General features: G+C 37.4%; 4 protein-coding genes across 4 annotated transcripts; 1 reads left to right on the top strand and 3 right to left on the bottom strand.

The window, feature by feature from the left end:
* Nucleotides 1-5478: 5478 nt before the first annotated feature.
* smim19 (small integral membrane protein 19) lies at nucleotides 5479-8431 on the bottom strand. The gene is made up of 3 exons (XM_059516804.1): nucleotides 8150-8431; nucleotides 7916-8040; nucleotides 5479-5975 (listed from the first exon to the last, which is right to left on the bottom strand). The coding sequence occupies exons 1-3, from the start codon at nucleotides 8278-8280 to the stop codon at nucleotides 5920-5922; spliced, it is 312 nt and encodes a 103-aa protein (XP_059372787.1). The 5' UTR covers nucleotides 8281-8431; the 3' UTR covers nucleotides 5479-5919.
* Nucleotides 8432-8991: 560 nt separating this feature from the next.
* Nucleotides 8992-10733, top strand: si:ch211-175m2.5 (uncharacterized protein LOC568697 homolog). The gene is made up of 5 exons (XM_059516803.1): nucleotides 8992-9135; nucleotides 9387-9548; nucleotides 9650-9749; nucleotides 10062-10192; nucleotides 10292-10733. The coding sequence occupies exons 1-5, from the start codon at nucleotides 9082-9084 to the stop codon at nucleotides 10583-10585; spliced, it is 741 nt and encodes a 246-aa protein (XP_059372786.1). The 5' UTR covers nucleotides 8992-9081; the 3' UTR covers nucleotides 10586-10733.
* Nucleotides 10734-11560: 827 nt separating this feature from the next.
* Nucleotides 11561-13680, bottom strand: LOC132110204 (membrane-spanning 4-domains subfamily A member 15-like). The gene is made up of 7 exons (XM_059516802.1): nucleotides 12991-13680; nucleotides 12820-12903; nucleotides 12685-12741; nucleotides 12515-12595; nucleotides 12213-12311; nucleotides 11882-12130; nucleotides 11561-11726 (listed from the first exon to the last, which is right to left on the bottom strand). The coding sequence occupies exons 1-7, from the start codon at nucleotides 13087-13089 to the stop codon at nucleotides 11721-11723; spliced, it is 675 nt and encodes a 224-aa protein (XP_059372785.1). The 5' UTR covers nucleotides 13090-13680; the 3' UTR covers nucleotides 11561-11720.
* A 3127-nt stretch (nucleotides 13681-16807) lies between these two features.
* On the bottom strand, nucleotides 16808-17407 carry LOC132110203 (proline, histidine and glycine-rich protein 1-like). Its single transcript, XM_059516801.1, has 2 exons — nucleotides 17183-17407; nucleotides 16808-17036 (listed from the first exon to the last, which is right to left on the bottom strand). The coding sequence occupies exons 1-2, from the start codon at nucleotides 17381-17383 to the stop codon at nucleotides 17010-17012; spliced, it is 228 nt and encodes a 75-aa protein (XP_059372784.1). The 5' UTR covers nucleotides 17384-17407; the 3' UTR covers nucleotides 16808-17009.
* Nucleotides 17408-18774: the final 1367 nt, after the last annotated feature.

Raw genomic sequence — 18774 nt, 5'->3', positions numbered from 1 at the left:
CATATATATATATATATGTGTGTGTGTGTGTGTGTGTGTGTGTGTGTGTGTGTGTGTGTGTGTGTGCTCTTATTTTTGTGACATATCAGGACACAACTCTGTTTAATGACACGGGTATGACACAGGTATTACAAGGAGAGGGTGACTTATGAGGACATAACCCATGTCCCCATTTTTCAAACGCTTATAAATCATACAGAATAAGTTTTTTTGAGAAAGTAAAAATACACAAAGTTTCCTGTGAGAATTAAGATTAGGTGTAGGGCCATAGAATATACTGTACAGTTTGTACAGTATAGAAACCAAAATGTGTAAAATATATATATATAAACAGGAAATGGCAGAAAGTAAATTTGGAAAGTGGACTTGTTACTAACGAGCAAAACCTGAACTCACATTACCTGTATAAACACCATTCGATTTCATTAACAGCAAATAAATTAAAGTTATTTACTGAAGCTTTTTACTGAATTATCAATGTATGTAGTAATAGATAAACAGACAAACTATCATCTCTTGGGTAATAAAAATGTCTGGCTTTTCATCAGATTAACCTGTCCTGAGTTTGTCCTTCTTGTGTCCATTTCACAGCTGATGCAAATATTGACTGAGCTGTCTTCTTGGCTTGCCATAAGTGACTGTGGCTTTTCAATTCTCCTCTTGTTGTTTATTGCAGAAAGCTTGAGGTTAGATGGAGCCTGCAGAGGAGCCATGGCTCGCATCCATACGACGGTCCACACGTGTGATGACGGGCCCTGTGGATACAGTTTGAGTGGGGGCCAAAGAGGAGGTTCAGCCTGGGTCTCGTGTGTTTGTTCTTCAGGTCTTGGCTCCATGGAGGCTGGTGGTCAGACAGAAACCTGGGTCATACCTGGACTGTTCTCTGCCAGTGACCGGAGCCGTCTGCCCAGGCGCAGAAGCCCCCGAGGGGCTCTTCAAATATGAAACCACACACATGACTAATAGCTCTGAGCTTTAGGAGGCTTTGTGGAACTTTAGTGTGAAGAGCAGCTGACCTCAAAGAGATGGTGAGAGCCAGAGACGCTTTCTCAATCACTTCTTTTCAGAAGAAACAGACCAACTGTACCAAAGCAAGGCCCTGGAGAGGAACCAGCTCCAAAACAGCCCTCGTACAGCCTCATTATCTGACGAACCTGATGCTGAAATCCTTATGGATACCACAAGGACACGCACGAGACTACAGCTTTCGTTTTGTTCAACTCTGTTGGTTTAAAGGGTCTCTGTGTTTGACAAAAGAAAACATGGAAACAAGACAGTTGAAAAGAGCTGTGTTCCTCTTTTGATCCTCCTGTTCTGCGAGAAGGAAAAGAAAGCGACCACCAGTCAGCCTCGTTTCCAATCCTTCCAGATTAGAGCTCCCGGTTTTAAACGTCTTATTATTCCAGTGTCTTTGTCCCAGTCCCCCTTCCCTAATTAGCGCCTGTTCTCTTTCATTCCCAGTCGCGTCTTGTTTCCACCTGTGACATAAAGAAAAAGTGTGAAAAAAAGAGAAAAGAATGGTGGAATGAAGATGAGAAAGGCAAAGCGCTTGGCCCCACAACGCTAGAGCGGAGGGGAGGATGAAGGAGCTTGTCATGTCTCATCTGTGCTTGGATCCAGAGACACGCAGCATGGAAACACACACAGACTTGTGCTTCTGTGCGACACAGATGCCTTTGAAAGAAGAAAGCGATGTGGAGAAATGAAATGGGGAGGGAGAGAGAAGCTCAGGTTTCGGTGCAGTGTTGGGTATTTCATTGTGACCCATATTTGTCCCGGTGTATAATTCAAACACAGAGGTACCCTAATGAGTCTCTAATTTCCGTAAGGGAATCAGAAATGCGTAAAGTACCTTTTAAGTCAGCAAAATCTAAATAATTTACTCTATTTACTTCCTTTTGTTACCGTGTACAACACATTTCTGCATGTTACTCCTCAGAAAACAAAATATATCATTTTCCTTTTAATTACCGACTGACGTCACCAAGCCCTTTTATTTTTCTACACCTTCCCTCCAACCACCTGTCGTATAGAAATCACTTTTCACAGTCCAATCATTTAATGATGAATGAAATCATGTCATCTCCTGTTTCAGAGAGAAATATATAACAGTAAAATTGGTTGGTTTTTGAAGCCATATAAGCTGTGTGGGCTAATGATAAATGTTAACTAACAGACAAATAGCTATTGTTTGTTGTATAATTTGCTTACGCCTAACAGAGGGTTAGGTTTAAGACTGGACTGTCATGCTTTTTTTTTTTCGTAAAAAATAAATAAATAAAAAGGTCAAAAACTGGTTTGTCAGTGCAGATTCGATTTTTATGCCAATAGGTGGCAGCAAGTGACTATCTTTCTATGAGTGAGTCATTGAAACATTCGCTTGTCCAGTTTGTTCAAAAGTGACGCTTAATTCCTGAACAAAACAGCTGTAAGTCTTTATGAATGACTCATTGAATGATTCACTTGACAATTCATTTAAAAGCGCTGACTGGGTTACAAACTAAACAGTGCACGTACTTTATGGGTAAGTCAATGAATCTTTCACCCAACATTTTATTCCAAAATGCTGATTAGTTCATGAACTAAACAGTTGACCCTTATGAGGGATTCATTGAATAATTCACTTAATCAGTTTTTTTTTTTTTTATGGAAATTATTCCTGAACAAAACAGCGGACAGTCTTTATGAGTGAGTCACTGAATCATTCACTCAATCAGTTTTTAAAAAATGGAAATTAATTCCTGAATGAAACAGCTAACAGATTTTATGAGTGAATCATTCACTTAACTGATTCATTAAATAATGCAAATTCATTCATTCATCAATGAAACAGCTGAAAGTTTTTTAGCAAGTCATCAAATCATTCACTAAATGGCTTTGTTCAAAACCACTGAGTCATTCATGTTATGCTGTGGGTTTGTTCATTTGGAACTATTTTCATTGCCTGATCAAAACTATTGTGTCTAAAATGTAGTTTCTTTTTGATTGTACTGTTGTATAAAACAATGTCACAATCATGCTTAAAATTAGTGTTCCTGTAGCTCTATTGGTAGAGCACTGCGTTATCAAGCGAAAGGTTGTGGGTTTGATTCCCCGGGAACACATATTAGGTAAAAATTGATAGCCTGAATGCACTGTAAGTCGCTTTGGATAAAAGCGTCTGCTAAATGCATAAATTTAATTTAATTTTTCATTTACAAATGTAGTCCTGATAAGGTATCTGATCGAACTGTGCACTACAAGTTTAGATAAACCTAATATGCGACCTCCAAGACTGGAGGCTGTCTGAAGCTTTTTGAACTTTATAAAAAGCAGAGGGGACAGCCACATTAAATAATTATCTCAACGTCTGTACCTCATAACAGGTCTGGATGGTACTCTAAAGAGAAAGCAGCATAATGCTTTCAAATTCTGTGTGCTGCGGTTTCATAAACAGTTATTTCAATTCAAATGTTGCTTACTCACAGCATTTATAAATGTTTATACTATTCATAAGCATGTTGTATAAGCAGATCACAACCTTCTTGTGTCATGCCTTTAAATAAAGTGATTCTGTTTAACATTGACCGGTTTGTGGGCCTTGTGGCAGTGGGCCAGAGACAGGGAGCCGGGGCCATGGCACTGACATTCCAGGCTGTTTTTTCCAGCTGCTGGCCTGGAGCCAGTGCATGCGGTCAGGCCATGTTTACATCTGTCTGGGCTTCAAGCAGCCACAGGTCTCAGAACAGCACTGTGGATTGAGACAGAGCAGAGGACGACACCCAGACTGTAAACATCAACCATACGCTGATGAACGTGTTGAAATCCAGCGGCCATGAACGTTGCTCCTCAGCCCTTCTGGTTTATTTTTCCTCTGGTTTATTGATTTTTTCGTTTTTTTTTCTGGTTTGAGCTTGCAAATGGATGCAGCACGAGCGGTTATGATCTGTGTTGATGCATGTCATGCGTCAATACCTGGAATTCAGTGGTCTGTGTGTTTGTTAAACAATAGATGGGGTGAGACCGATAAAAAGGAAAGAGAGAGACAGATGGAGGGACAATGTGTTATTTAAGTGTTAAAGCAACAGTTCACCCCAAAAATCTATTCACTCTCATGGCGTTCCAAACCCATGTGGAAAACAAAAAGAGGAATTTGAAGAATCTTCCCACAGCTTGTTTATATGTCTGTCAAAAGACGAAAAGAATAAAAAATCTTCATAAAACAGTCCGCATGACGCATACGCTACTGGATGAATCAAATAAGGTGCTTTTTTGACGTTAGTGGCACCGATAAACACCACTGGTTCTTGTGTTTTCTGACCAAACATCAGTGGCGTCAAACCTGTCACCTTATTCCATATTTGTTTTTAGAGCTTTTGTTATTTTTCTCACACGAGCTATTGACTTCAGGGGACTTGGGATATAGCACATGAGTCATATGGACTGCTGTTATGATGTGTATTGATGCTTGGCAGGTTTGGAAAAAGCTGCATGAAGATTCTTCAAAATTTCTCTGTTTGTGTTCTAACAGCGCACACTTGGCAACGAGACTCTCAGGGTTTAATAGAAAAGGCAAAAGCAGATATCCTGTAGAATAAAATTAGGATTATTGGAGGTTGAAAAATGATACAGAGAAGAGTTTGTTCATCTTATTTCCATAGAGACCAGTGGGAAAGCACAAGAGGAAGCAGCGGGAGGGGGAGGCAGATGACTAAGGCATCATTTCTTTAGCTTTCTGTGATTCATCTGGGGAAATGATAGCACGGCGGATCAGAAGCTAAAGGATGATGGAAGAGTGACATGAAAGAAAGAAAAAAAAAGAACTAAAGTAACTAAAACAAAAGCGAGACCGGCCAGGATTGTGATTCTCTTGTGACACCTTTTAACTTTTTATTTCTCACTCCATGTTTTTCATTTCTCACTTCTCTATCACTTGGACTCGTTTATTGCACTTAGTTCATCCGATGTTTTTGAAACGAGAAAAGAAACTACATTTTAACACTTGAAAAAAAAAAGTGAGTGGTGCTTGCCCATACAAGAGTCGTCAGAATGATCCCATGGCATTTTATATGTTTGCTAATGTATTTTGGACAGTTGCTAGGTGGTTACTTAATATCCCAAATCATATGGCGTTCCCCTCCTCCATGCTCCATGATATTCTGATTTATAAATACAATTAAAATACTTACTCAAATGTAAATCTTTGGGATTTTTGCCCCCATGTTATTGCATGTCATCACTACTTCCAGTGAAGTGCGGTCAGGACAGGACAGGACAAAGCATTGCTGATACAACCTTCACACTAAAGCTATTTTTAAAGCTGCTGGAACTTATTTCTAGAACATTGTGTCTACTACAGTTAATAATGTATTAATATAGAGTGGGGGAAGCGCTTTCTTACCACAGTTTTCTATGGATACTGGCATCCACAAACCTGGAATATGAGAAATAATAATAGCGACACTTGTCAGTCACTTTCCCAATTAAGACTCAGTAATATGTTTTCAATATTAAAATCTTTATTTTAAGCAGGTTCATATTTTACAGCCTAAAACAACTGACATGCTTGTCATCTAGCACTAGAGGGCAATATGAGACATCTGAAAAAGGTACCTAGAATCAGAGTATGGTATTCTCAACATCTACACTTTCAAAAGCTTAAATAGAATTTTGCAACAATGTTTTTGAGGACAGTTAAAATGTTTGGATGCAGATCCCAAACAGTGATCAACCATATGGCACACAATGTGTTTGTCACTCGTATGAAACACTGAGATATTATACATCATATTTCACTTCCAACCCCAGAGAGCAGTCTGTTTCACAGTCCATCGATGCTCTTAAAGAAAAACCATATCGCAAGGTGATAAAACAGCTTTGTGAATGACTGAGAGGTATGAAGTGAGCATTAGTGTGTGAAGAGCGCCTCCTCTGGTCAGATCACTCCATCGACAGCTGCACGCTGTCTGACTGCTGCTGCTGCTCATATTTACGAGCTGGAAAGACACAAAAGAAGGATTTGAAAACAAAATCTTGGTTACAATCTTACAATCCTACTATTAAAACAATATATAACCGTGTCATTATATTCTCTTTAGGGTTTTTTGTTCAATTAATGTTTTGCACAGATCAACTTTATCTAAAAAAGTTTCCAAATAATTTTCACGATTTTGACAAACCCTGACCTGTTGAGAAATGGACACGTGATAAACAAGTGTCAAATGAGTTTGGCATAATTGGATTTTTTAATATATGTTTTTTTAAAAGAAGTCTCTCGTGCTCACTAAAGATGCATACAACATAAGTGTTTTCTATTGTAATATATTTTAATATGTAATTTATTCCTCTGATGCATCATTTCTCCAGTCTTCAGTGTCACATGATCCTTCAGAAATCATTTTAATATACTGATTTGCTGCTCAGTTATCAATTATGGCTTTTATTATGTGGTTCTTGCTACATAAATGTTAAATACAGTTTCTGCTGCATAATATTTTTGTGGAAACCGTCACACATCTTTTTCAGGATTCTTTGATGAATAACGTTTAAAAGAACAGCATTTCTTTCAAATAATTTTTTTATTAATTTATTTGTTTTTTGAAACAATATAAATGTCTTTACTGTCAGTTTAATATGTCCTTGCTGAATAAAAGTTAGTTTCTTTTATTTCTTTCTTTCTTTTTATTGTACTTACTCCAATCTTCTGTATCATGGTTTCCACAAAAATATTAAGCAGCACATGTTTTTCAACACCGTAATAAATGTTTCTTGAGTAGCAAATCAGCTTATTGGAATGATTTCTGAAGACTGGAGCAACGATGATGAAAAGTCAAGAATAAATGACATGTTAAAATATTCAAATATAATATATAATATATATATATATATATATATATATATATATATATAGATAGATAGATAGATAGATAGATAGATAGATAGATAGATAGATAGATAGATAGATAGATAGATATACAGTACAGACCAAAAGTTCGAACACACCTTCTCATTCAAAGAGTTTTCTTTATTTTCATGACTATGAAAATTGTAGAGTCACACTGAAGGCATCAAGGGCAATTTGACCAAGAAGGAGAGTGATGGAGTGCTGCGCCAGATGACCTGGCCTCCACAGTCACCGGACCTGAACCCAATCGAGATGGTTTAGGGGTGAGCTGGACCGCAGACAGAAGGCAAAAGGGCCAACAAGTGCTAAGCATCTCTCGGGGATCTCCTTCAAGACTGTTGGAAGACCATTTCAGGTGACTACCTCTTGAAGCTCATCAAGAGAATGCCAAGAGTGTGCAAAGCAGTAATCAAAGCAAAAGGTGGCTACTTTGAAGAACCTAGAATATGACATATTTTCAGTTGTTTCACAGTTTTTTGTTACGTATATAATTCCACATGTGTTAATTCATAGTTTTGATGCCTTCAGTGTGACTCTACTTTCATAGTCATGAAAATAAAGAAAACTCTGAATGAGAGGGTGTGTCCAAACTTTTGGTCTGTACTATATATATATATATATATATATATATATATATAATAGCTATATAAAGAGAGATAGATAATAGATAGATAGATAGATAGATATAGTATATATCAAATGGAACAATGTTATTATTTTATATTCAATGTATTTCAAAAGGGTATTAAAATGATATTAATAATTAACTAATCGAACCTAATGCATATACAGTAGAAGGGCTATAATAACAATTTAATATAGTATATCCTTCACACAGAAGCTGTCTCTAATGGGGGTTTTGTTTTTATTTTTACTATTTGGTGTATAGTTTAGAGTTATATTTCACCAACAATAAGTGTGCCAACTTGGTGATATTGTGATAGGAACTATGATAAATGTTCCATGGTCAATTTTCCAAAGGACAAAAAGACAGACAGTTTTTAAACAGAAACAGAGATGATCTGAGCCCACCGAGTGAGTACATCTCCAGCTGCTGTCTGAGCCGGACCTTCTGCAGACTGTCGTAGAAGTTGTGCTCCGAGGAGCTGTTCGCTGCTGGAGGAAGAGTGAAGATCCGCATGATCTTCCGCTTGTTTCTGGATGAAACAGAAGACACTCATGGTTAACATTAGAGGAGACGTCTGGGGTTTACAAGTTCAACTGTTAAAGTGTTATTAATGAATATGAAACTGAATGCACGCTTACTTTCTGGCGTACATCAGCAGGGCGAAACTGACCAGAATGACCAGCAGGTAAACATTAGTGGCCTCGTTCCAGGCTTCATGAACCGAATAATCCAGAGACCCTTCATCTGACATCACCCCGTGGCCACCCATAATCAGATTAGTGTGCGTTTATATAAAATGTGAAAATATGCCGAAGAAATCCTGACATAAAATGGATAAGATTTTAACAGAAAACGGCAACCCCCCCCCAAAAAAAATTACAGTCAGTTTCGCATGAGTGCGTCTAAAGAAGAAGAGAACTTCAAAATAAAGGTCCCTGCGCAGACCTTTTATCACTAGGGATAGTATTAAACTTTTATATATCTGAATAATAATACAACAGTTACTGTATTATTGTTGTTGTTCGGCTCTAGCGTTAAGCAACTGAATTCTCCAGCATCCAATATGAACGATATATTATATTAATGTTCAAATATATATTTATTTCAAAGCTTGATTAATATAATTATATTCTTATTTTGTATTTACAAATATTAATCAAATAACAAAATTGCAATATTTTATTGACAATGTAATATTTTTATACATGTTATTTATATGTTTTCTACGGTTGAATATAAAAAGAATTCAAGATCTTTTGTGTTTTTAAAATGGTTTTATTTATTTATTTCATTTTCCTTTCTCTCTTTCTCACGCATAAAAGCGCTTTTACTTTGACGCTAAACTTCCATGGTGTCTCTTATTATGCTTTGCTTCCTGTTTCCTTCAGCGGTGTAAACAGGAAGTAAAATGTAACTCAACGGGATGATTTCATTGGTCGAATGTTCGTGAGGCGTGTCAGAATACGACTCTCTGATTGGCTGCCCCTTTAGCGCATATGACTCTGAACCAGCCACTGCTCGAGATATAAACACACGGAACACATCGTCCTTTACACGATAAAGTTTAACAATGTCGTTACGAAGCATTTTGAAGCTTAGCCTCCGCTCAAATTTGGGGTTATTGGTAAGGTTTTTAAATGACCTAGTACTCTGAACTGGGAATTATTCAGATATTGCTTCAAAGCAGCAGTAAATCTAATGTCATGCAAGAAATCATGCGTTCAGCTGTACATCTGTCTGTCACTGCATTATAATCATAAACATACATATCGTTCTGCACTGAAGAGTTGAACTTGGAAATTGACATCAAGTTGTTTATTAGTATGAAATGATATAATGCATGTAACATTATTAAACAAGCCCTGTCCTTCGCAGTACTCACTTTCCCCAGCAAGCAGAGTAGTTGTGAAAACAGCAGCGAGTCACACAAGACACAGCAGCAGCAGAAGGTCAGAGGTCATCAGCCGGTACCCAGTGCCAAACAAGAAGAACCTGCCATTTGATATCGTGGAGCTGATGGAGGAGGTCGAACAGAAGGTTTACCCCAAGATAAAAAATAAAAGTCTCTCTTAATTTACTCAAAAAATATGAAGACGTTTGTGTCAGTACTAATAGAGGATGTGCGTTTTCATCTACAGGGAGGGTTTTTGCCCAATGTCTTCAAGGTTCTCGCCCATCGTCCTGCTGAATTTCGGGCTTTCTTCTCTTATTATAATGCCCTCATGAACAAAGAAAGTGGTATGACCTTTTATCCATGCTTAATGGTCACTAGTAGATTTTTCAGTGAAATATTTATATACACGTGAAGATGAAACCATTGCCGAAAGCCGGGAGGGTGAAAGTGTGCGTAGGTTACGTCGAACAGTGTATATATATACACTGAATATTTATTCTTAAAAAAAAAAAAATGGTGACTAGATAGGAGACCTACAGTCTACAACTTATTTCATTCATTGCTTTTAATTCAAATTTGATGTTAGATGTAGATAACTTAATGCTTTAAGGAATCAGGGTGTGATAATAATGTGGTTTATTTTACTTGAGTAACAGGTGGTCTGTCAAAAGCAGACCGGGAGCTGATTGTTGTTGCGACCAGTGCTCACAATCACTGCTTGTATTGTGTGGTATCCCACAGTGCATTGCACCGCATCTATTCCAAAAAACCCATGCTGGCTGATCAGGTACCTTAAACTCATGCAAAACATAATGTAAACTGTTCACCACCCTCTCAGACTCAGTATTCCTAGAATATTATAGATAATGTGTGTCTCGTCGCACAGGTTGCAGTTAATTACAAGGTTGCGGAGCTGAGCGCGCGTGAGAAGGCCATGCTGGACTTTGCTCTGACAGTCTGCAGGAGTGAAACCGTAACTGAAGAACATCTCTGCACACTGGAGGCTCATGGATTTGACCGAGAGGATATTTGGGACATTGCTGCCATTGCTGCCTTCTTTGCTCTGTCCAACCGCATGGCCCATCTGACTGACATGAGACCTAACGCAGAGTTTTACAACATGGGGAGAGTGCAGAGAGACAAAGAAAAAGCCTCTGATGGGCAGGCCAAGGATGAATAGACTCATAGTTATATTTTTCTATAACACCAAATCCTTCAAAACTGTTAAATAATCATTAAGAGGATTGTTAAAACACTGATTTGCAAAATATCACCCAAAGTTCTTTCTGTAACCCTTTAACAAATGTTTGCACGTTTAGCTTTTAAGCTTTTTTTCGTTAGGCTTCTCAATGAGAAATGTATCTTTTTCGTTTACTTAAATGAGTTAGTCTGTGCCTGTTATTTATTAAAAAGAGAGAGAGATCTGAATATTACAAATGCATTCACAAATCACTAACATACAGCTGTGAGCGGGGTTATTGTTATCTAAAAATGAAAACCATGACAAAACATTAGAATTATTGGAAATGAGCATTAGCTGAAATAAAATAAAATGATAAATCTAAACCTGAACTTATTTTATTATTCTCATTTAGTTTAACTTGAAGTACTGAAGTATTAAACTAAATTACCTCAAATGAAAAACGATGTCGACAATACAATTTTTAAACAACAAAATCTACTAAAAAAGTACGGAAACAAAAACTAAGTGTAACTGAAGCTATAAAAGCTTAAATTACAATTAAAACGAAAACATAAATTCAAGATATTAACAATAACTATAATAGTATCTCAGCTATAGTAAAATAACTGGTTAGTTTGGATACGGTTTTAAATGATTCAGATAATCATCTAATTTATAGGTTATGTACACATTTTAGTTGCATTTAAGTTTATTAGCTTAAGTGAATAATAGAGCTGCAGATCAGGCCAACGGAGTTTTTGAGAATTATTTTTACCATTAAAAATCAAATTTACCATTAGACATTTTGAGAGAAAAACAATCGTAATAAAATGGAAACCCTCATGCATATTTCTCATCCAAGGCACATTAAACTTATGTAGTTCTTTTTAAGTAGTCTTACTTTAACATTCAACAGTTTTGCGTGACTTTTGACTTCACTGGTTTTATGTGACAACATTCCTTTACAACAAGCACTCACAGATTTGATTTTCAAAAATAATTTATTTGTTTTGTTGTAATATTATTTATAAATTATTTACACATTTATACAAATATTTCTTGGTTTTCCATCTGCCATAATCCAATGTGTAAACACCGACTGAGATCCGGTTCATCTTCTGGTCTGTAAATCTTAAATCTTGCAATAACAAACCACAGTGTATCAGAGCGGTGCAGTACAACAGTTACAGCATGTTAGCAAGTAATTCTGATCGTTTATAGGTTTAAATTGGTATGAACCATTATAAGTTATGAATAGATTTCTTAGCGTTGTTTAGAAATGCTCATAGTTACCTCATATGCTGGTGGCGGAGCGCTTGGGACTGAACTGTAGTTTGGTGGTGGTGTAGCTGAGATCTGGTCGTAGGCTGGTGGAGGTATATCTAGGACCGGACTGTAGTTTGGCAGAGACACGTGTGCTGGCAGCACATACATGACTGAACTAACGGACTGTGCCACTGCAAACGGGTCCGGCTGGCCCATGACCACAACATGGTTAACAGGCAAATCTGCATTCATGTAACTGATCTCGACACGTCTTGACTGAGAGAGAACCAATTTGTTACACATCTTCGGGATTCGTTTTTTCAAGATGGGAAAATTTTAAGCTCTTGATGAATCTTACCTTTGGTCTGCAGGAACAGGAAAAGAAGGATAAAGCAACAGTGACAGAGAAGATGAGGATGAGAGTATCACAGGCCATCAGGAGAAAGCAGATCACACCCTGATCAAATAATAGACACACAAGTGATTATGAACTACAATATGAATCAATAACCGGTTGCCAGATCTAAACAGTAGAGAGGATGGGCTATGACACATTGTTGTGGACTATCTCCATCACAATATATAAGGCAAGGCAAGTTTCATCTAATTTGAATCTAGACATATATTTGTACATATGTGAGTTTCAAAGCAACCACTTACCCAACTGTAATAAAAATGAAAGCGTAGAGACAGAGCAGCTGCTGCCGCATTGAAACAGCTGAGCATTTGTGAGGATTTGACCTGTGGTACAGAAGATCTGTTTTAAGATAAAACCCATGAAGTTCCCCTCAAGCTAAAATATTACACGTTTTATTAAAACTGACACTAACCAGACATGGTTTACATGTTCTTGCTGCTGAGATTGTCAATGCTCCAGTTAAAATGAACTGCGGAACAGAAATGGAACAGAATTCAGTTTTTGATCATTGTATAATATTATTTTGGTATTCAGATGATCGACTTACGCTGATTGATGCCCAGAGAAAAGAAAAACGGACATTCCAGATTGTCAAACCGAGTCCCAGTAAGGCTAGCGATAGTTCCAAAATCTGTGAGACAAAATCATTAGATTGAGTGCCTGTTTCTTCATGAACACTGAATACCTCTCTTGATGTGGAACAGAAGTGTGTTTTTACCCCGACAGCCAGTGGCTTGACCTTCAGGAAGCTGGAGACGGCATACTGCCCTCGCTGGTGTACTGGCACGGTTGGCATCTCATCAGCAGGTTTTGGCATCTTTGAAAATAAAGAGAGTATCTTGTCTTTACACGTCTTGTCTTTCTTATCAGCCAAAGCCTACTGAGTGTGGAGAAACCAGGTTTCACTGATCATTCTGTCATTCTCAAAGTCAGGATTTACCTGAAGAGCTGCTTAACAACAAAGAGAAAGCATTCCTGTGGTGTTAAAGAATGTAGAGGGCTGCAACATTATCCTGTCAATCACAATCATAACCCATGGGCTTACCCAGCGACACATGACCAAAGAATGCAGGTCTGAACATCAGCCTGGCTGGCTCATATACAGTATATACATATATGACATTGGTTTTATACAACAGTTCATTAAATGAGTTAATTCAGTTGAGTTGATTATGTAACTGGGTGTTTCTTCATCTTTGGACACTATGTCCCAGCCGGGGTTAATTATTAAATCACGTTTAAATTTGTTTCATATTAGAAAATGTGCCAAGTGTGCCCATAGTCAAACCAGGCTGGTGCTGGTCCATCCAGTCAACATCACCAGAATATAGGCTACTAATATGGTCTGGGGAAAAGTGGCAAAATAGGTGTGTTTACATGGTTTATAAAGAGTAGTCTATAGATTGATATAGCACGTGTAACAAATCCCCTTTTACTACCTTAAGATCTATAGGTATGCAAAATAAATGGACGACCAGAAAATTACACCTAAACTTTACCAGTACTAGGTACTTTTGTAGTCAGTTAATCCATCTGTTTCCAAGCCACAATATTTCACAAAAAAAAAAAAAACTGGACATTTGGGAAATTTTAAAACAGAAGCCTATTGTTAAACGAATGTGACGCTATGAGAATATATGTTGATTAGAAGTTTTGATCATCTCTAGCCATCCTCTGCCAGCCCAACACAATCTTTCTTTAAAGAGAATGTAGCACTCAAATATATATCTACAGCCCATGGAGCTGATCATAAACCTTAACATTAATTATTATATCGAGAGATTGCTTTACCTGATGTTGGTGTTGCTCTTCAATCTTGCTGTTTTCATTTTCACGTTATATAGTAGGACATCTGTGTAAAATAAAAATGAAAAGACTCCTCCCCTCAAATCAGTGTAAGAGAAACTCAGTTTAAACAAAGGTTTTTTTACCCATGTTTTTTTCTCTCTCTCGCATCATCACCAATTGCAGAATATTATTTCTCCCATGGAATAAAAAAAAAAAAAGTAAATGCAACTATTTATCCCACAATTCTACAGGTGCTGGTCATATAATTAGAATATCATTAAAAAGTTTATTTATTTCAATAATTCCATGCATTCAGAAAGTGAAACTTGTATATTATATTCATTCATTACACACAGACTGATATATTTCAAATGTTAATTTCTTTTAATTTTAATGTTTATAACTGACAACTAAGGAAAATCCCAAATTCAGTATCGAAAAAAATTAGAATATTGTGAAAAGGTTCAATATTGAAGACACCTGGTGCCACACTATAATAATTTTGCAGCTAATTAACTCAAAACCCCCTGCAAATCCTTTAAATGGTCTCTCAGTTTAGTTCTGTAGGCTACACAATCATGGGGAAGACTGCTGACTTGACAGTTGTCCAAAAGATGACCACTGACAACTTGTACAAGGAGGGCAAGACACAAGAGGTCATTGCAAAAGAGGCTGGCTGTTCACAGAGCTCTGTGTCCGAGCACATTAATAGAGAGGCGAGGGGAAGGAAAAGATGTGGTAGAAAAAAGTGTATAAGCAATAGGGATAACCGCACCCTGGAGAGGATTGTGAAACAAAACCCATTTAAAAATGTGGAGTGAGATTTACAAAGAGTGGACTGCAGCTGGAGCCAGTGCTTCAAGAACCACTACACACAGACGTATGCAAGACATGGGTTTCAGCTTCGCATCCCTTGTGTCAAGCCACTCTTGAACAACAGACAGTGTCAGAAGCGTCTCATTTCAAAAAGGACTGGACTGCTGCTGAGTGGTCCAAAGTTATGTTCTCTGATGAAAGTAAATTTTGCATTTCCTTTGGATATCAGGGTCCAAGAGTCTGGAGGAAGAGAGGAGAGGCACACAATCCACGTTGCTTAAGGTCCAGTGTAAAGTTTCCACAGTCAGTGATGGTTTGGGGTGCCATGTCATCTGCTGGTGTTGGTCCACTGTGTTTTCTGAGGTCCAAGGTCAACGCAGCCGTATACCAGGAAGTTTTAGAGCACTTCATGCTTCCTGCTGCTGACCAACTTTATGGAGATGCAGATTTCATTTTCCAACAGGACTTGGCCCCAGCACACAGTGCCAAAGCTTCCAGTACCTGGTTTAAGGACCATGGTATCTCTGTTCTTAATTGGCCAGCAAACTTGCCTGACCTTAACCCCATAGAAAATCTATGAGGTATTGTGAAGAGGAAGATGTGATATTCCAGACCCAACAATGCAGAAGAGCTGAAGGCCACTATCAGAGCAACCTGGGCTCTCATAACACCTGAGCAGTGCCACAGACTGATCGGCTTCATGCCACGCCGCATTGCTGCAGTAATTCAGGCAAAAGGAGCCCCAACTAAGTATTGAGTGCTGTACATGCTCATACTTTTCATGTTCATACTTTTCAGTTGGCCAAGATTTCTAAAAATCCTTTCTTTGTATTGGTCTTAAGTTATATTATAATTTTCTGAGATAATGATTTGGGATTTTCCTTAGTTGTCCGTTATAATCATTAAAATTAAAAGAAATACAAATTTCAAAGATATTAGTCTGTGTGTAATAAATGAATATAATATACAAGTTTCACTTTTTGAATGGAATTAGATTAGTGAAATAAATCAACTTTTGGATGATATTCTAATTATATGACCAGAACCTGTATATCTGTATGAACTTCATAACTCATAATTGCATTTTATCTCACAATTCTGAAAAAAACTATCGTCAGAACCGAGTCATGAAGTCTGAATTGAGATCAATTTCTCACAATTGATATAAACTCGCAGTTTTGAGAAAACAAAAATCTGAATTGCAAAATATAAACTCACAATTGCAAGAAAAAAGTATTTGTATCTCTTAATATCCTTTTTTATTCTTTATTCTGTGGTGGAAATAAGCTTAACAGAACATAAATTTGTTAGGCTTTGATTATTAATTTAAAGGAAGGAGAAGATCTGAATATCCAGTTGCACAAATGCATTCATAAAACACTATAACACAGTTGTGAGAATACTGTTTGAAATAAATTAGCATGAAAGGCTGTCCTATGCAATCAGATATTCATCTACTTTATTAATTTAGTTACAGTATTCTAACATTTTTCATTGATTTTATTAGCTGTGAGTAATCAGACCCACAGAGTAGTTATCTGGCCATCTAAACCCATCTTCATGATGAGATGAAGTGTTAATGTGGATATGCAGTGCTTTGTTTTCAGGTCTTCTGAAATATTTCTGAACAGGATATGCTGTACTAGAAGTTGTGAGCTGGAAATAGTATTTTGTGGCAGCACAGGTCAAACACAAATTAGAAAATAAAATTGTCATTCTATTTTCAGACCATAATTCTAAAAATTTATGAATAGTCAATTTATAACTTGATTGTGCAAACCACTTGTTTGAGTGATGCAAATGACAACATTACTATTTATTTTAAAGTACACTTTGAACACTAAGATAAGATTTAAATGTTAAGTCTCTGTCTGTAAATCAATCGTGTGCCGTTTACTGTGTTGAATTAAAAAGAAGAAAATGCACATAAATTAAGAAAACTGTCAATTTATTATATAAAATCAAATCAAACAAAACAGTCATTTGGGGAAATACACAACAAATGATACATAATGAAAACGTAAGACTCTGAGGCATGTTTCTCATCCATTCGATTTACAAACTTATAAAGTATAATCTTTGGTTTTCCAACGCCATAAATTGTGCAAACGTCAAACATTCCAAAGATATTATTCATCTTCTGACCTGAAAATCTTCATTCTGCAATAACAGAACACAGTGTATTAGAGCTGTGCAGTACAGCAATTACAGCAGGTCAGCAATTATAATCAGAGGTTGAGATTATTTATGTGTATTTTAAATATATTTTCTGATTTATTAGGCCTGCCAGATATGCTCATAATTACCTTATATGCTGGTGGAGGGGTACTTGGGACTGGACCATAGTTTGGTGGAAGTGCATCTGAGACTTTTTCGTAGTTGGGTGGAGGTGTAGTTGGTACTGGACTGTACATTGATGGAGATGCATTGGGGACGTGACCGTGATTTGGTAGAGGCGCCGGTGGGACTGGGGCCACTGCAGAGGCGTCCGGCTGGCCCATCTGCATGATGGGGTTGACAGGCAAATCTGTGGTCATGACAGGGGTTGACTGAGAGAGAACCAACATGATGTCATTTATACAAACTATTTCATCAGATTTTTTAAAGCATGTTTTAATCTTTTGATAATGTTTACCTTTGGTCTGCAGCAACAGGAACAGGAGGTTACGGCAACAGCAAGAGATAAGATGAAGATCAGGATATCACAGATCACAGGGACGTAGAAGAACACATCTGAAGTAACCTAATTAATAGAGATACAGGGATTATGAACTGAAATATAAATATGATTCAAAAACCAGTTGCCAGTTTTAAAGAGTTTAAAAGACAGATTAGACACTGTTAAATGGTTGTAGACTATCAGTGTCACAATATACAGGAGGTAGCTAAAACGCTTGTAATATATCACGTAATGATTACCTCAGAAAAGCCAATGGCCATAAACTAGTTACTCAGCTGGAAAAAATTGACTACTCTGGAGAGGAGCATTTTTATAAATTTTTGCACTATATTCCACTGTTCCACTGCACAGGGTTGGAGCTTCTTTTGCCTTACTGCCTTAATTCTTTGTGGCACAGATTCAACAAGTTGCTGGAAATATTGAGATTTTGGCCCATATTGACATGATAGTATCAAGCCCGAAAGCACTTACAGTGGGTACGGAAAGTATTCAGACCCCCTTAAATTTTTCACTCTTTGTTATATTACAGCGATTTGCTAAAATCATTTAAGTTAATTTTTTTTCCTCATTAATGTACACACAGCACCTCATATTGACAGAAAAACACATAATTGTTGACATTTTTGCAGCTTTTTTAAAAAAGAAAAGCGGAAATACAACATGGTCCTAAGTATTCAGACCCTTTGCTGTGACACTCATATATTTAACTCAGGTGCGGTTCATTTGTTCTGATCATCTTTGAGATGGTTCTACACCTTCATTTCAGTCCAGCTGTGTTTGATTATACTGCTTGGACTTGATTAGGAAAGCCACACACCTGTCTATATAAGACCTTACAGCTCACAGTGCATGTCAGAGCAAATGAGAGGTCAAAGGAACTGCCTGAAGAACTCAGAGACAGAATTGTGACAAGGCACAGATCTGGCCAAGGTTACAAAAAAACCTTCTGCTGCACTTAAGGTTCATAAGAGCACAGTGGCCTCCATAATCCTTAAATGGAAGATGTTTGGGGCGACCAGAACCCTTCCTAGAGCTGGCCGTCTGGCCAAACTGGGGAAAAGAGCCTTGATGAGAGAGGTAAAGAACCCAAAGATCACTGTGGCTGAGCTACAGAGATGCAATCGGGAGAAAGTTGTAGAAAATCAACCATAACTGCAGCCCTCCACCAGTCGGGCTTTATGGCAGAGTGGCCCGACGGAAGCCTCTCCTCAGTGCAAG

Source organism: Carassius carassius, chromosome 29, assembly GCF_963082965.1.
Source record: "Carassius carassius chromosome 29, fCarCar2.1, whole genome shotgun sequence".
NCBI classification, from domain to species: Eukaryota; Metazoa; Chordata; class Actinopteri; order Cypriniformes; family Cyprinidae; genus Carassius; species Carassius carassius.
This window is presented reverse-complemented; position numbering and strand designations above follow the sequence as displayed.

Bases quoted from the DNA above. Each gene is read 5' to 3' on its own strand.
- smim19 (XM_059516804.1), bottom strand. From the start codon at position 8,280: ATGGGTGGCCACGGGGTGATGTCAGATGAAGGGTCTCTGGATTATTCG. The intron at 8,041-8,149 runs GTAAGCGTGCAT...TGTTTCATCCAG, and splicing joins CTGCTGATGTACGCCAGAAA to AAACAAGCGGAAGATCATGC. The intron at 5,976-7,915 runs GTGGGCTCAGAT...GTGTCTTTCCAG, and splicing joins GCTGGAGATGTACTCACTCG to CTCGTAAATATGAGCAGCAG.
- si:ch211-175m2.5 (XM_059516803.1), top strand. From the start codon at position 9,082: ATGTCGTTACGAAGCATTTTGAAGCTTAGCCTCCGCTCAAATTTGGGG. The intron at 9,750-10,061 runs GTATGACCTTTT...CTTGAGTAACAG, and splicing joins CCTCATGAACAAAGAAAGTG to GTGGTCTGTCAAAAGCAGAC. The intron at 10,193-10,291 runs GTACCTTAAACT...CTCGTCGCACAG, and splicing joins AACCCATGCTGGCTGATCAG to GTTGCAGTTAATTACAAGGT.
- LOC132110204 (XM_059516802.1), bottom strand. From the start codon at position 13,089: ATGCCAAAACCTGCTGATGAGATGCCAACCGTGCCAGTACACCAGCGA. The intron at 12,904-12,990 runs GTAAAAACACAC...TTTGTCTCACAG, and splicing joins TCAAGCCACTGGCTGTCGGG to ATTTTGGAACTATCGCTAGC. The intron at 12,312-12,514 runs GTAAGTGGTTGC...TTATTTGATCAG, and splicing joins TTCATTTTTATTACAGTTGG to GGTGTGATCTGCTTTCTCCT.
- LOC132110203 (XM_059516801.1), bottom strand. From the start codon at position 17,383: ATGCAGATGGGCCAGCCGGACGCCTCTGCAGTGGCCCCAGTCCCACCG. The intron at 17,037-17,182 runs GTAATTATGAGC...CTGTTATTGCAG, and splicing joins CCCCTCCACCAGCATATAAG to AATGAAGATTTTCAGGTCAG.